The 17,838-nt window shown below is 34.1% G+C and overlaps 1 protein-coding gene across 1 annotated transcript; it reads right to left on the bottom strand.

Annotated features, from left to right (window-relative positions):
• Positions 1 to 4,548: 4,548 nt before the first annotated feature.
• LOC123565751 (b(0,+)-type amino acid transporter 1-like) lies at positions 4,549 to 9,760 on the bottom strand. The gene is made up of 2 exons (XM_045359542.2): positions 9,493 to 9,760; positions 4,549 to 8,462 (listed from the first exon to the last, which is right to left on the bottom strand). Exons 1-2 carry the CDS (start codon positions 9,677 to 9,679, stop codon positions 7,186 to 7,188), a joined length of 1,464 nt encoding a protein of 487 aa, XP_045215477.2. The 5' UTR covers positions 9,680 to 9,760; the 3' UTR covers positions 4,549 to 7,185.
• Positions 9,761 to 17,838: the final 8,078 nt, after the last annotated feature.

Genomic DNA, 17,838 nt, shown 5'->3' with positions numbered 1-17,838 from the left:
CTGCCCGTGAATCGAACTCAATACGCCGCGATCTGCTTATATGCGCTTTCCCTATTGAGCTAAGCGGGTGGGCGCTCGTTATAGTGACTATAATACCAATTATGTATCAAGATTTTTCAATGAGTTTTCATTTCTGAATATCAAAAAAAACTTGTCAAAGCAATTCTGTTCTAAACAATATATTCTAACAAAAGAAAATGACACATCAGTATATATGCAGTTTTGGAACACAAGAGTCAGACAAAATGCAATATGGTTCTCTCTGTTTTGATAAAGAATCGACAAATATATATATAACAGAACGAAAGTTACTGCAACATTGAAATTGCTCATAATTCCAATCTTTCTCTCTGATTCCAATTCGTTTTTCTACTACTAATATAGCTTTCTTAGGCCCTAAACTGGTAACTTATCATTAAGAAAATTAACTGTAATACAAAGAATTAATGACAGAAAATTGGGCGATTTAGGTGTAATAATATCTGTTAAACAAAGGAAAGACATCGTGATAATTTAACTATAACACAGAGAAATGAATTGGCAAATGACAGAAAATTTGGTAAATAGCTAGATACTATCATTTTAAAAATTTCATTTAACTACATGATACAACGGAAGTCATAGTGTGAAAAAAATAATTGTACTACATAATACAACGGAAGTCATTCACAGTATCAATTTAACTACATTTTACAATAGAAGTCACGAAGGAATTGACAAATGACAGAAAATTTGGTAAATAGCTAGATAATACATGTATATGTTACAATAAAAGTTACAGTGTGATATACTATCATTTTAAAAAATTTGTTTTACTACATGATACAACGGAAGTCATAGTGTGACTGACACAGTATCAATTTAACTACATTATACAAAACAAGTCACCGTTTTACACAATTGCATTTTAACAAACTTGTACAATAGACATCTGTTTTTGTTTTTGTTGGGTTTAACGTCACACCCACACAATTATAGGTCGATCACGACTTTCCAGCTTTTTATGGTAGAGGATGGCCCCAGGTGAGCGGGTACCTGGGCAATACCACAGAACTTCCACAAGCAAGCTGAATATCTTCATCACATTGGTGAGGGGCAAGTGATTCAAAGTCAGCGACCTTAACCACACGGACCCTGTAGTAGAATTTACATTTCTTTAGGTCAGACTGATTTCTGCTGAACAAGCAAAATGTATTAAGATAGTGTCAGTGGCACAAACAACCGCTTACATTGCAAAACTGACTTTTAATTCTAATATTATAGTCTAAAGGGTGCAGTTTTGTGAATCAGTTATTGCTAATCTTATATTTTATTACGTCAATGCATCTATATTAAGTCGTATTCTTCTTCTCTAGGGAGACGCTTCCTCGATACAAGAAATAAAATGGCAATGATTAGGACAATTCATGTCAGGATTTGTAAATTGTATTGGAAGAGTATCGCTTTTCATCTATATATCGTGATATTTTATTTGAATGTAATACAATAGTCTGTGTTTGTCATAAAAAATGTTCATTTATTAAAATAAATATGTCTATGTACCACGTCTAGATCTTCTAATGTATATCTTAAGTATCATATATCAACATTTATTGTTGATGAGGAAATGGTAATGTTAATTTACTTTGTTGGCCGTTTAGACTGACTGTTCATATCTAATACATCTTGTAGGTAGGAAATTACTTTTAAGCTACTTATGCTTAATGGCATTTTTCACTTAAAGAGAAGTTTTTCAAGAACGAAAAAGTCTATTACAAAGTGTAAGACCCCTATTACAAATAAAAGCTGCATTGTTTTTTCATGAAATTTTGTATTTAACCACCTTTGATACGAACATATTAAACAGTGCATCTCTTTTTTTTTTCAAAATAATTTCTTGTTGATAGCCTGATATCGGGATATTTCAACGATTTGAATAAATGTAGGCAAAGGTATTTAATAGGTATATTTCAAACTTCAATTATAATGTGAATTCAAATCGTTAAAAAATATAATAGTTTTTATATTATTTATAGGGCAAAGCTATGCTAAAACAACACTACTATGGTTTGGCAGCAAGGACAGTTAAAATCAAACTTGACCCAGTGAATTTTCTACGATGCTCTAAATAAAGTAAACATTATGTTTTGAATTGCGATAACGAAATAATCAATATGATTATAGAATATTAAGAAGTTTTATTTCATCAGTAAAATTGTTCAAGGTTAAAATCCACGCAGTCTGGTCAGGATCCATGCTGTTCGCTAACAGTTTCTCTAATTGCAATAGGCTTTGAAAGCGAACAGCATGGATCCTGACCAGTCTGCGCGGATGCACTATGTTGGTTTTCCCATGGAACGGCTCATTTGTTAGTCTTACGCTTATGCAAAAATAATCGGGATAGACTTTAGGATATGAATAAAAACAAATCGATACTAAGTATGGTAAGAAGTGAGCAACTAGTTAACTACATGTATATGTTATATCTATAAGAAGCCATATAGTGACATGGTATCCTTCTAACTACTTTAGGTCAGACTGAATTATATATCGATTACCCTATTCGTACTTAACACTGTTTGGTTACTTATCTATTTCTCTAGTTAATTTCAGTGTAATAGACCATCAAATACAGATTTGTACAACACCCTTTATTGCTATTAAAACATCTTATTACGTCAATAGACATTTATTAATGTCGTATTTATTTCGTCTAGAGAAAATCTTCCTTGTTATCAAGGAAAAAAACGCAATAAATAGGAGGAAGTGATCATTGTATGCTGTAGATATTTAATTTGAGTGTATTTCAGACATCAGAATATGTCATGAAATGTCTTTTCATTAAAATATATAGGTCTGTGTGTTAAAAACTTTCATTAAAAACATTGATTAAAAACGTTGACCTTATAGTATAATAATATTCACTTTTATTAATTTCTAGAACCAACTGTAATTTTGTTATGTCTGTTTTAAACATTTCTTTATACGCCATTTCCCTTCAAATCATTCTGAGCTTTGACTTTGAAAGTTCTGAGTAATGAATGAATTTCAAAATGATTCAGTAGAAAACATCCAAATGTAAATTTTCTTCATATTAAAAAAAACAAGAATCTAAATACCTCTAGTTTGTCGAATTCTGAGTTATACCACAGTCACACATACGGCGAAGATAGCTACGGTTAGCTACGGACAGAAACGTAGTAATCCGTATCGATCCGTACCTGAGCCGTACGGACTGGTACGGATTGATACGGTTTACTACGTTAAGATACGGCTCAGGTACGGATCGATACGGATTACTACGTTTCTATCCGTGGTTAGACGTAGCTATCCGCGCCGTATGTGTGACTGAGGTATTAAGTAGTAGGTTGCTAGAACCACCTGGAGCGGTGGTCTAGTGGATAAGGTGTTGGCCGCTCAATCTAGGTGTTGTGGGTTCGAGCCCCACTCGAGTCACGATCATGACCTTTCATATAACACCAGTCCTGTTTTTTTCCAGAAAGCTGACTCGAGAGTGGTTCCCAATAAGCTTGAAGCTTTCAAAACAATTTAGTATAAACTAACCACCTTTGAAATCTGTAATCTTTTATTTATTCCTGCCATGCCTGAAGCAGCATGGTGTTGTACACAAGAGTCGCACTGAAATGAAACAAACTTACACCCGTTTACAGTCTCATCATTACAATATTAACATTTTGATTAAACAATAACAAGGATCAAGGAAGAATAGCCAAGTTCCAGGAAAACAGCCTCGACATACAAAACCCCACATTAGCCAATGTTAATGACATAGAAAATATAGAAAAGTGTGTGTGTATTTAAAACGTTCTTCAATATATACTATACATACAGATCCAGCGTTCTGAAGCGTTGCAATTGGTGATATAAATACTCCTGAGCCATTCATTGAACCCATACCAAAAGCCCCTGTTCCAGTTAGTCCTATATGAACATTTGGTTAAGCAAAGTTTATTTTAATCGACCTAAATTCTTTTTCATCGTTATTTTAATGCTTTGTCATTTAATTTTGACAAGATTTCGTCTTTCATTAGAATTTTATCTAGTCTTATAATATAGTAGATGTACAAACATGCATTTGCACCGATTGTGAGTTACTGTCCAAACTAGGACATTCCACAAGTAACGCGTGATTATACTGACAACTGGTATTTTATCACTTATGAGACATGATGTCAAAAGGATCTCATCTGTCAAGTAGCTATGAAGTTGATAGTTATTTCAGGACTTATCTCGAACTCCTGCAAATATAAATCATCAGTATACACATAGTAGGACCAACAGAAAAAAAGAAACATTTAAAGATATAGATCTGCAATGCCCATCTTCACTAAAATATTGTTTTCTGTAAATATTTATTTCAAATATAGAAAATCCTCAACGAATAGTTACTAAATGTATAAATTTAATGTTTATGTATAGCTACATACACTTCCAGCTTTATAGTGGTAGCACATATTAATACAGTGTTAAGTTATACATATACAGTTGTATATCAGGTTAATGTAGGTATTACGCATGTTGTTTCGTGTTATAGCATCTTCAGAATCACGAATGATTGGTTGGTGCCCAAGCACGGTAGGGCGAGGGTACCAACGTATCCCGAATGATTCCGAAGATGTTACAACACAAAATGAAAACGCGCTAACGCTATTCTAGCATAAAACACATTAAAAACTAACAAATAAATAAATTGTCCCTCAACGTCATTACATTTCTCTGATGTGCTGGTATGTCCAGATTGTTTTTTTCGCGTTAACATGAATTTCCGTTTGAATTATCCGTTTTGGTTATACGTTTATGATTTGCCACGGAACGCGCATAAATGAAAAGGTGTTTAAGCTGCTGCACGTGAATCACTTCTGTTAAAACACTCGAAAACTGACAAGAACAGTAGTTTTATGCAAGAATACATATAAACTTATTTATTTTATGTTTTAAATTACGTTAAATTTTTGTTAATAATTTCAAACACGTAATGTGATTTTATCTTGCCTCCTACAAGTTTCTTACATTTCTATTGGTCAATAGACGTCACGTGGAGACAAGATATATTCCATATCCTGCTAGTACATTTCAGATATGAATTTTGATTAAAACAAAATGGCTGCCGCATCGCTGAAGTAACGGTAATTGAATCAAGTCAGATTAATAATTAGCTCCAGCGGTTGTATCGTTTCCGAGAGTAATTTTAGTGTTTTCTTGCCGTTTTCATTCATTCCACTTAGTTTAGGCTCGTGAAGTTTGACATAAGTTGGCGTTAAAAGCGGAATGACTCTGTACGTATGAGAGACACGCACGTTGTGAAATCTTGTTTCAAGTTAAATCATCGTAAAACAAAGGAATTGACATATTTGTTACTCAGCAGTTTGTTGTAGGATCATTTAATCTACGTAAGATAAATGATTTAACAGGAAACAGAATGAAAGCCGAAGTTTCAAGACATTTGTGACATCGTGAAATCTGGTGATTTTCGCAAGGATGGAACAGAAAGGTTCTGATCTAAACCAGTTCATAACCTGTGTAAATGAGCTTTTGTGTTTTGTGATTTAATCAAAATACAGATCATTTTGCATTTTATGGCTGGTGTAAATCAACTATTAACAAAACATAGTGACCTGACAAATGATTGCAGGACTCCAGTCTGCACTGTAAGTACCTTTGATAATTTACAAAATACTAGATTATTGCATGTAAGTACAGGGTACTCGGCAAGATAAAATAGTTACACAGCTTGTTGGTGACAGGATACGGGATATACGCTGTCTCGAGAATCCATATTAGGCTCGAGCTTCGCTCTCGCCTCATTCCTCGACAGCGTATATCCCGTGTACTGTCACCAACAAGCAGTGTAACTAATAATATTATACCTTTAATATTTTAACAGTTTTGTTATGCATCTATGGTCAAATATCGAAAGTTTGACTATGAGGCAGTTTTACAGCAGCTCTTTCTTTTTATTTGACGATGTAAAAATTTTATTATTCTGATCTAATCGAAACTAAACACTAAATACATTGTGTTTAATATTTGAATATAATTTTTTACTGTAAAACGAGATTGAAATGAACTTATTACCTTTATATCAGACATTGCGTTTAAGTGTTTACTATTACAATTCTGATAAAATATGAAATAGACAGCAACGTTTTGATTTTATAAGAAACATTTTAATTAATATTTGAACATTATCATGTACTGTTACCCGCTCCATATTTGGAGACCAATGAACGTCCCCTCTTGTAGAAACAAGAAAATTGTTGTTAGTTTGCCTCATGCCATATTGTTGTAATAGTTTACACTGATAATACAGTGATGTATGGTAATTATACGACTCTCAGAAATGGACAGTGATACAAGTCTGCTCAGGGGTGATGTAGTGTTATTATCTGCTGTGTAACAGACACATAAATATTGCCAATGCCAGAGATATAACAACAATATATCGGTGTCCATCACAAACGCTTGGCGGAGAGCTTTGTTGAAGCTGACACGTGACCTATCTTGGGCTATATAAATATCTCGAAGCTTTTTGTCATTTAGGCCTTATTCTCACTACAAAAATAATATTGTTGCAAGATTATTATAACATACAGAAACTTAAAATATTTAAACATATCCTCAGTTTCATGTTAAGGGCTATTCGGTAGTCGCCAATCATGATTGTTCAAATATGTTAAAATATACGTTTATGCATTACCTTTGTCTATTTAATAATGATAGTTTACAGTCATATGAGGACATTTAGATGGTACTTGGAATTTGTTAAGTGTTGCAAGAATATTTGCATTTCCATTGAAGGTTTCTTTTAATTTCTAGCGCACGTGAACTTATTTCCATTTCAAACTGTAAAAAACCTACAACAGACTTTCAAAAATATTAAAATTACTCGGCGGAATATGTAGAAGATTTAGAACTTGATATTATTACTTCTCTTTAAATTTGATACTCTGATTATTTAAAATTCTACAAAATGGTTTGAAGTAAAATCTATGTTATTATTCATTCTAGGCATTCAAATCACATAATTTTATTTCTTTTCAAGATCAATAATCTATCAATTATTGTATGACATAAACAAACGCTTATATTATTTTCTATTTAGATTTTTTCCACATATAGGTCGAACAGTGACCGATTATATGTAGTTTTTCCATGTCTTACATAATGGTAGCAAGGGGTATAGATTCATGAAATTTTCTCCGGTGGACAAATATTACAAACAAGCTGAAATAATTTTGTTAGCGCGTCTGTTCCAGGAATTTTTATTCCGAATTGAATGAAAGGGATATATATGGCCACACCTGCTACCACAATGGCCAAGCTGTACAGAAATTCTATTTGTGGAGTGGAAACAAATGGTGTTACTACCAAAAACAAGCAAAGAAAACCAGATAAGATTGGTATCAGAATTGGTGTTCTAAAATCGTCATTATTCGTTTTTTCATTTCTTTGTAGATACCGTATCTTCAAGAGAGAAATGGACGTAAGCATCATCAGTATAAACGAGAGAAAGCTGAGAAAATTTATGAGTGTTCCAATGTTTCCTGGAATGAGCATCACTAAACTAATCACATGTATAATGATAACAGAAACGACAGGAACTGATGATTTCACATGTAAAAATGACATCACTTCCGGATACTGTCCAGCACGTGCTACAGAAAACAGTATTCGACTTGTTCCAAAGCTGATGCCATTACTAGCACCGTAGACAGACAATAGAACACTGATAGGTATAAAAAACGCTACTGGCCTAATTCCTTTTAAAGCCCAATCATAAGCTACGGCACTTGACGAAAGAAATTCTGCTTTTGGAAGCAGTGCAAAAAATGAAATATTGGTTGTGACGTAGATGATTGTGACCGCTATGACAGATATTATAACGGCTTTTGGTATGTTTCTTTTCGGATTTATTAATTCTTCAGCTATATCTCCTACACGAGAAAATCCCCCATATGCAAACATGCAACTGTATATGGCAAGTGTATATGACGTCAAATTCGTTGCCGAACCTTCGAAGCTGTTCTTGAAGTGTTCAACTTGTCCCTGACAAAGAAACACAACTCCTCCTATTGATATAAGAAAAAGTGCAGTAACTTTAACAACAGTGCAAAACACCTGCGTGTAAGCCCCCAGTCTTGCGCTCCACGCATTGACAACGCCTAATGTTACAATCATAGCCGCCGCTATAGCTTTTGTCAGCAAAACTGGCGGTGTACACGACTGAAAAAGAAATGCCAACAAATAGTCTGCGAATACTAGTGCTAAAACAGCCATTCCTGCCGTGCTAATGAACAAAGGTACAGTCCAGGCTACAAGAAAAGCTGGCATTGGTCCAAGCCCTTTATTTATGTAGTTGAAGTCTCCACCCGAGTGCGGCAATCGAGTTCCGAGCTCACCATACACCAAACCAAACAAGAGAGATAATACACCACAAAATCCCCATATGACAATGCTCATGCCTGAAATGAAAATGAAAAAGACTGAACATGACTATTTTTTGGTTAAACATTACGAGCCGAAACATTTGTTAACATTACTGTTAAGTTAAAATAGTTATATCGTTTCTGTCTTAGGGAGCTTATTCATAGCAATGTTACAACAGACACTTGTGCATTTTTTTGTGGCATAACGCAGGAACACAAATCTCAAAGTTTCAACATTAATTAATTTTCACAGTACAAGTTCATTAAACAGTATTTTAACCAAACATAACTGACATTATTTTATTTCGTAGTAACCTTAGCTATCTCTTTTCTATCCCTATTCTCTCTCCGTTTTACATACAAAAATACGTTTATATGTAGAAGAAATGCTAGACAGCACTTGCAATATTACTTTAGTATATCGCCAAACTTCCTGTTTATTACGAGTTAAGTCTGGGTATATCAGTTTCTTTCCGTAAATAAAACTGAAATTATAAATCCCTGTGGCACTGACTTATTGACATGTTTGACAGATAAACCCGTTTCTTGAGAGAAACTGAATTTGAAATAATAGACCTACTTATTATAGAAAAAAGCCCAACAATTCATTGTCCAAAAAAAACCTTATCTTTTATAAAAATAAGCTAAAAATACCCTGTTAATACCCTGTTAAGCTATATTCATTTTCTCTATTTTTCGTAACAACTTATATTGTGTTTGTCTTTGATAATTTGGTAATAGCTATTTAAATTTAAAGATAAAAACTACTAAAATATGGCTGCATTTGATCGGGTCAAGCTCCGGTAAACAACTGTTGACGCACGGACCAGTAAGAGAGCATTATGCCGCCAATTATGACGTCAAATTGCCACATGACGTCTGGATAATCACTTCTCGAGTAAAAGAAATCCAGCTTAACGTTTATCAAAATATTTAAACGAGCATGTACGAATATACACAATCAATGCCTTCTTGTGATTCATCATCTAATTTACCACTAATACTATCGGAAAATAAAAATCAATGGAAAAGGTTGTGTGTTACTACAAATGTAAAAATATCATACCTATAGATCCAGTGTTTTGAAGCGCTCCAGTCGGTGATATAAATATCCCTGAACCAATCATAGAACCCATACAAAAAGCTACCGATCCAAATAGTCCAATATGAACCTTTGGTTTAGCAACATCTATTGTAATTAAGTTAGGGTCTTCTCCAATCTTTTTTGAATGTCTGTTGCTTATTTTAGACATATTTTCTTCTTACATTAAGAACAGTTAATTAAGTACTTACATTCATTTATCTCGACTGTTTGAAGTAACATCCAACCTATGATGCCTGTTTCACTACATATGTTATCAGTAAACTAATGATTATGGATAACACTCACTCCAGTAACATTTATAGTTTGTTTTGATATCTGTATGTATACTTCGTCTGCCTACACAGCGGGTAAAGGAATAATCAGTCATGAGAGTTGATAACATTTATTTTAACTTCGCATCAATTTTGAAGTTATGTATCTGAGATATTTAAGGTTTTAATAATAAACAATTTTTGTCATTCATGTCTTTAATACGGTGGTTTATTTAGGACATGCATTTTTGTCTTTTAAGATTAAATTATCTCATGCGCACCACATCTTATCTCGTGCGCACGACTTCTTATCTCGTGCGCACGACATCTAATCTCGTGCGCACGACATCTTATCTCGTGTGCCCGACATCTTATCTCAAGTGCACGACATCTTACCTCATGCGCACCACATCTTATCTCGAGCGCACATCTTATCACGCGCGCTCGACATTTTAGCATTTGGAAATTAGCATGGCACATTGGCCATGGTAAGATGTCTTGCGCATAAGGTTAACATAACTGAAATGTTGTTGAAAACGGCTTTAAACCCAAAACAAACAAGTCAGTCTCTTTAGGTGTCACAATAAGAAATCCCCAAAACATGCATATTTCTATGAACATGCTGAGTAGTTATGGAAACAGTCACTCATTTTGTTTTCCCGACCACTTCGCCTACTTGTAGTTTTGCTTACAAATTTTCATCTAAATGACTTTAAATGACCTTGATCAAACATTATCAATAATGTTGTCCTGTGAATTGACTGTCAAACAAATGAATTAAATATTATATTAAAGGGAAGTAAACCTGAAGAAAATACACAAACAATTGTTTTACATGGGTCCATATGACATATGACACATTAGCTTACATTATATTTTACAGACTGGCAAGGAAAAGATCAATGTTGATTTCTGACCTCCAAGAACACTTTAAAAGCCTTTGCATGTGTTCGGCAGGCTTGCAACACAGTGGAATGTCTCAAGGTATAGTAGCAATCCAAATGATCAACGATGCAAGAACATCCATCTTTGAGGCTTTCATATATGGCACTCATGTTATGACCTTGTTACGTGTAGACACTGATCCCGATTAAAACAAATTTCTATGGGATTTTTTTTAACCGAAAGAAAGTAATACTACTTTTCGAAAACGTAATATATTATATTGTCACAGTGTGTCGTCTGCTCCTGAATGTTTCCGTATTTTAGAGATAATCATGTGATAAATCATGTTTACGTAAGCCGCTGTCATTGCATAATGCAATGCTATGTTGTTATTAGGCTTGTGTTCACTTGATTGAATGCTAGTATGTGGCTGTCAATTTCCAATTTCCCCTTTATGTAAATAATAATGATTCATTATGCAGTTTTCTTCCCCCTGTATCTGGGCCAGTATGTCAGACTTGGCAAACGAAAAATTGTTCAATATATTCTCCTATATACAAATTCGTTAAAAGTACGAATGTCCAATATATTCTCCTATATACAAATTCGTTTAAAGTACGCATTTGGAAAAGCGGTACATTATATGTTCATTGAATGCTTTCTATCTGTTAGTAGTATTAAATCAAGCATAACATCTCCAATTTGACACTGATTTTGTCACGAAATATTGAAATATACAATTACCTAATGCGGTTTCCATTTGTGTCGTGAGTTGTACTTTAAATACAACAAACGTTTTTGTACAGTTTCCGTCTTAAATCTATGTTGACTTTAATAATCAGTTTTGGAACAGTGCACAGAAAAAACGTTGCTTACTTTTGGGATATGATTTACAAATTTCGTCAGATTTTGGGTTTTGGTCATTTTCCAACTGTATTTTTGGGTGGGGGATTAATTGCACAACGTTCTATAAGAAGAGGTTATAACTTAACTGATTTTAGACACACCGCATGTTAGTACAAAATGTACATGTATTCAACATTTTTAGTTGGACGCTACACCTCCATCTGTGTCTGAGGCAACAGGTCTTTTAAATCCAAACGGAACTCGAGTTCTTTTGACACCTGTCATATGGTCCGTTCTTCTCGGACCGTTTAAGCTTTTCTCTTCATTTTCTGTCTTATGCAAAGGGACCTTCGTGGCCGAGTAATAAGATCGCTGACTTCAAATCACTTGCCCCTCATCGATGTTGGTTCGAGCCTCACTCGGGGCGTTGATTTTTTATGTGAGGAAGCCATCCAGCTTGCTTTCGGAAGATCGGTGGTTCTACCCAGGTACCCGCTGGTGATGAAATTATGCACGGAGGGGCAATTGGCGTCTTCCTCCAACATCAAAGCTAGAAAGTTGCGATATGACCTATAATTGTGTCGGTACGGCGTTAAACCCAACAAATGAATTGTCTTATGCAAAAACGACGAGTACGTGTTTTTGTTCTTACGATTTGCCTTTTATATACCCGTTTTTCCTACACTCGTTTTGGAAAAACGGACATATGTGATGGCATGTGCGTTCGTCATGATTTTTCTCCAGAGCATAACTAAATAACCATTCAAGATGCTGACTAAACTTGGCATATTGGTAGATGGCGATGAGACAATGTGCAAAGAACATGAAACAGGTGTGTAGGTCAATGTTTTGTTTATGTTCTTTGGGTGCATAGCTTCTTTTTCAAGTGTATCGTTGAAGCTTTCGTGTGCACCGCCGTATGACACATCTGCGGACGTCATAAATTGTTGTTTTCTTTGTATTTGTACCTAAAATGTTGTTCTGCTCAACCAGGGACTAGAGGGCATGGAAAGTAGCATGCATTTCACTACCGTCGATACCGAGTCTGCAACATTTTTATTTTTGTCGTGTTGAATGGCCTGTAGAGTTTCCTATTTTTCTATTTAATGTTTCACCGACACAATTATAGGTCATACGACGACTTTCAAGCTGTTATACTCAGTTACATCATGTTTCACTTTTCCCATATGTAAAGCAAAAGTGAACGAACAATCCCTGCGTTTGCATTTCCCTTAAGCATTAAATAATGGTACATTTCTCCTTTTCACAGAAACCGTACCATATGAAAACTGAATGTGTAAATACAGTATGGATGTGGTATATTAATTATGTCTATATAAAGGCCCCATATAAATTATTTTTGAGTTTGTTTGCCTTTTTCTCCAGACTTCAGAAAATCAGTCTTTTTCCAGAATATCTTCCATTAAACTTTCTTTGGCAATTCAAATGTAACAAAGTCATTTCAGGCATGGTGAGTTCAAGAATTTTAGATATTGTTTCACTAGAGATATTAGTTTCGTTGTCATCACATTCAACATTTATTTCACTCTTTTAGCCTCTAGAGTGTCACAAGTTGTGAGAATCAGATCATAACGTTTTTTTCTTTCAGTTGTATATTTTTTTCAGTTTTTTTTATTATTAAAATACAACCCAACTTGTATATACAATTAGATATCGAGCCGTCCAAAAAATAATGGTTCCTTTCATTACATGAGAATTTTAGAGGATTTTACTACTTTCAGATTGAAAACTCATAAACAGCTTCACTGAACTGCTTTCTGTTCAGATTTTAAATCTTCACTAAAAATTGTAGATTCAATAAAATCTATTTAAAGATCCTTTGGAAGGATAAAATGCAACCAAGAAAATTAATAGCAGACTTGGAATTTCCATATCTGTCACAAAGCCCTTTATATACTGCTTCTAATCCGATCAAATTTTTCAGTTTGTACCTTCATTTAATTGAATTTCTTAACCTTCCTTCTTGCATTTTCAACTTTCAGAACCTGTACAATGTACGACACATCATCAAAGGGAACAAGTAGGTGAAGTATGCACAGTATATGATGTTTTAAATTTAGTTTTGACAATAGTTTGCTTGTACAGGGAAAGATATTTATCTCTGTTTTTAAATGATTGACTGAGTAAGTTAGCAGATGAAGTTCTGTAAAAATATTAATTCAGGAAGGGCTTAAAATATCCACCTGTCATCTTGCAATATTACTGTAATAATACCTGTATTATCGGAGTGATTTTCATGAAGTTCACATGTGTGTGGAGAGAACAAGTAGATCGCTAAGTTGTGGTGAATTGTAAAATGATCCTTCACAAACTGCTGTGCAACAAATAGGTTAAATCCTTTGCTTTATGATGATTTAGTTTATAACCACGAATTTGATAGAATCTGCAAACTCTCTTACAGAGTTATTGCTCTTCTTTTCGCTTCCACGTACCTAGAGTATAAAAATGAAAATATATCCATAGCTGGAGCTAAAATAATTCAAAATGATTCGACTAAGGCAGCAATGTGGCATTTATTTTGTTTTAATCCAAATTCATATCAGATATCAGAAAAAATATTAATCCGATATAAATATACCTGATCTGCATGTAACGTCTCTTGACCAATAAAAATGCCAGAAACCTGAAGAAGGCTACTGGATTACCTCTCGTTACAGGTGTCTGTTTCACTCAGTTAAATAAATTGGGTATAGGATAGACGACCACTGGCTCTGCTCCTGTTACATAATTTATTATATTGGATGCATATCATCCTTTTCAACGAACCAGGTATAAGGCAGATGGGTATATGATCTACTCCTGTAATAATTATGTTTCAATTGCGCTCAATGCTTAATATTCTTTTTTCGGGATTTGAGTATAGAATAAAAACAGAACGTACATACACATAAAGGTAACAACAAAGCGCTTCCCCCAATACCTCTGTAGGCCCACAGAAAGTATAAATAAAAAGCAAAGACAGATATCAAACAGGGAATGTCACGTACCAAAACGCTGCCTCCACAAAACGAAACCCACTGCACGTTGACGTGCACAACACTCACACACACACACGCGCGCGCGCACACAGACTCACACACACACACACAGGACAAAACTAACAAATAAAGGAACACAGTGGGGCACCGCCTTGGAACGGTCAGTGGCAAAAAAACCACTGGGGAGCTTAAACCGGTTTATGGTGCGCACCCAACCTCACTCTTACCCCCACCATGTTCCAAAGATACGTCGCACCTGTGTATCATTATATTATACTTTCATAGCGTGCATTACATTGCTAACTAATATTTAGCATAAAAGTATTTGTTAAATCAAATTGGATAATTCAAAAATACATATTTACTGTAGAAAATTCACAGACCAGAATCTGCAACAAAACTGTAGTATAGAAAGTAATCAAATTGTTCAAAGAAGTCTTTTAACTATGATGCTAAACAATGATACCTCACAATTAAACCACCCTTTTACATCGTTAAACTCTATTTTGTTCATCAGCACGCTTGTAGAAGAACATTTATAACTTGAATTACCATGCACAGGTTAGTTGTCACGCGGGCGTTAGCAGTTGATACTACCTCTACTCCGGATATTGGTCGTAAGCTTAGCAGCTAGCCGTTAGTTTGATCTCAATGAAAATTTCACAAGAACTTTTTTGCAGACTGCACTACCGAAGCAGCATAAAAACTCGTTATTTACAACGACATGATCGACATCCTAAAGTTTTAAATGTGCAATTTATTATATAAATCCAGTTATGAACTTGTGTGTTCTTTTAAAACACTTAATTGTTTAGATTAGGTTGTTTTGCTGTACCTTTTTATCGGAAACCCGGTATAGTTATAAGCTATGTCATTTCTAAGACAGGTTATAGACACGTGTTACATTTAAAAGAAGGGCAGTGACAGCTGTTTGATTACCGCAAATTTATTTCTACAACATTAGTGCAAAAAAATTGTATGTCAAAAAGATCAGTTACAACTATACACTTACAGGTTTGCAAATAAACTCTTGTGATTGCTATTACTTGTTTATCTAAAAAAGAAATCAAATGTTTAAGTACAACGATTAAACAAAATAGTACGTTTAACATGATACACTATGTATACTTTTGGAGTTATAATGTATATGGTTTTAAGTACATACTTATAACTGATAAAGTTTCAATTTCTTATAATATCTTGTAATATAAAAGATGTAAGGAAAGTTCTTGAAAACGTAAATCAGCAATAACATGTATAGATTTTACTCGTATTAAGTGATGATATGTTGACATAGTACTGCTAAATAAACGGTTTAATTTTATATTGTTTTATTAGAGAACATCAATTTATTATATACACTAAATTCAGAAAATTTCATCTTTCAGAAGGTACAAACCTTGTTTCTTTAAATTCTAATATAAACAGTTTTTAACAGGTCTTTATATTTGTTTGTACAATTCAGACGCAACAACTATAATGTAAAGAAATTACGGCCATAAATATATCGCAATATAGTTCTGTTGATAAGTCTATAAGTGGTCTACCCCGTATGAAATTTTGCGAAAAAAATGCCATTTTCGACAAGGTTGTATGAACAAAAGGCAACTTAAACAAATGCCTATATTACAGTTATTCGATGAAATAGTATGGACATTTCGTATTATCTGTTACATGTCATCATATAACAAAGTTTGATCCGTAAATAAATCTCTCTTCGCATCCCTTATAAAGCAATAACTGAGTCTAGGACAAGTATATAAATTAATCTCGGCCATTTTTCTACCTCAGAACAGTGTCGGTATAGTTCGTCCTCTTTTATGTTACAGTATAGGTCGAGGATGTTAATATAGATTAATCCAAACGACGTAATGGAATCTATTGATGTTTAGTGGGGAATATACTAATGGAATGGAGAGATCTTTCTGTTTAAGGATAACATTAGGAGCACTTATTCCCAGACTTAAAAATCATCTAAAAGTCTTAGGACCTATTAGACTTAACGTTTCTATTGATGCTCTAGACAACTAGATGCCCATCGAATGGTTCTTTAATTTGAGTTTTTTAAGTACAGACACATTATCAGACGGAAATGTAAAGCGTGCTACTTTCAAGGTTGAGCGTTTTGTCTGGGTTTTTTTAAGGATCACTATGTGTTAGATAAGTAGAACACTTCTTAAAGGAGACAGAACTTTATAAGACCCCGATTTTTCAAAATTTCAATCTATAATAAGAAATAGGAAAGGAAATTTTGTCTGTTTGATGCTTGCTAGACTGATTTGTAAAAGAAGTTTCGTAGTGGGAATCTATGATGTTTCTGGTGAACTTCTGCGAACAGGTTTTCGTATGATCGTGAAAGGTAGATATGCGATGTGGTCACCTGATGACACTGAAGTTGTCCTCTCTATAACTTAAGCTTTACTTTTCCAATGTTCGCTAAACTTTGTCAAAATTTGTATGGGAATAATATCTCAGCAAAGTATGCTAACCATCCAGATTGCGCTAGTGGCTCTAAGGGTTTGTGCCTTGAGTTACTAAAAATTGTAAAAACAGTGTCCGCCCTTTTGAGTAGTTTTTATTAAATATTCATCCATCTTGGTCACAATATTTATGGGCATAATATCTCGGCCAAGTTTTATAAGCATCAGGACAGTCCTTGTCTCCCTTGATTTAATGAAAATGAAAAAAAACTGACGATCCGACAGACTGTACTCCCTGTCTTGAGTTTTTCATATTCACTGTTCGTTCGCAAACCCAGTCACAAACTTTATGTGCATAATATATAAATCAATATCAATAACCAGCTGTTATTGTCCTAGTGTTTCTGGATTTAGAGTGCGTGAATATATTATTATTGCGAAAACTGACATTGCTCGCTCCCTCGGGCAAGGTGGTCTGTAACCATCCTTATTGTTCGAGAGGTTATATATTAATAAACCTCGATTTACTAAAAAAAAATCAAAGATCGACATGATCCGCTTTCTGACTTTGGTACTAGTATTCGGATAATTGATTTTAATTACTTATTTCAAAAGCGTAGAAGGTTTAAAGTATAGTTTATTTTGAGAAAAAAAAGTGATGACAGAAACCGCGATTACTCTGTATAGTAAATTACACTAAACACGTGAACACACACAAATTCTCATAATCTACGTCGTTAAGTTTTAAAATAGAAACGTTTGTGTCATAAACATCTTTCTTAATGGCCATAAAGCGATATTTGTATATATACATTTCTCATTTCGTTGAAAAGTTATTACATTCATATTGCCATTCCAGATATATAGGTAATTCAAATCTACGTAACTTTGAACAATTCAAAAGTG

The sequence above is a fragment of the Mercenaria mercenaria genome, chromosome 8 (genome assembly GCF_021730395.1).
Source record: "Mercenaria mercenaria strain notata chromosome 8, MADL_Memer_1, whole genome shotgun sequence".
Lineage (NCBI taxonomy): Eukaryota > Metazoa > Mollusca > Bivalvia > Venerida > Veneridae > Mercenaria > Mercenaria mercenaria.
This window is presented reverse-complemented; position numbering and strand designations above follow the sequence as displayed.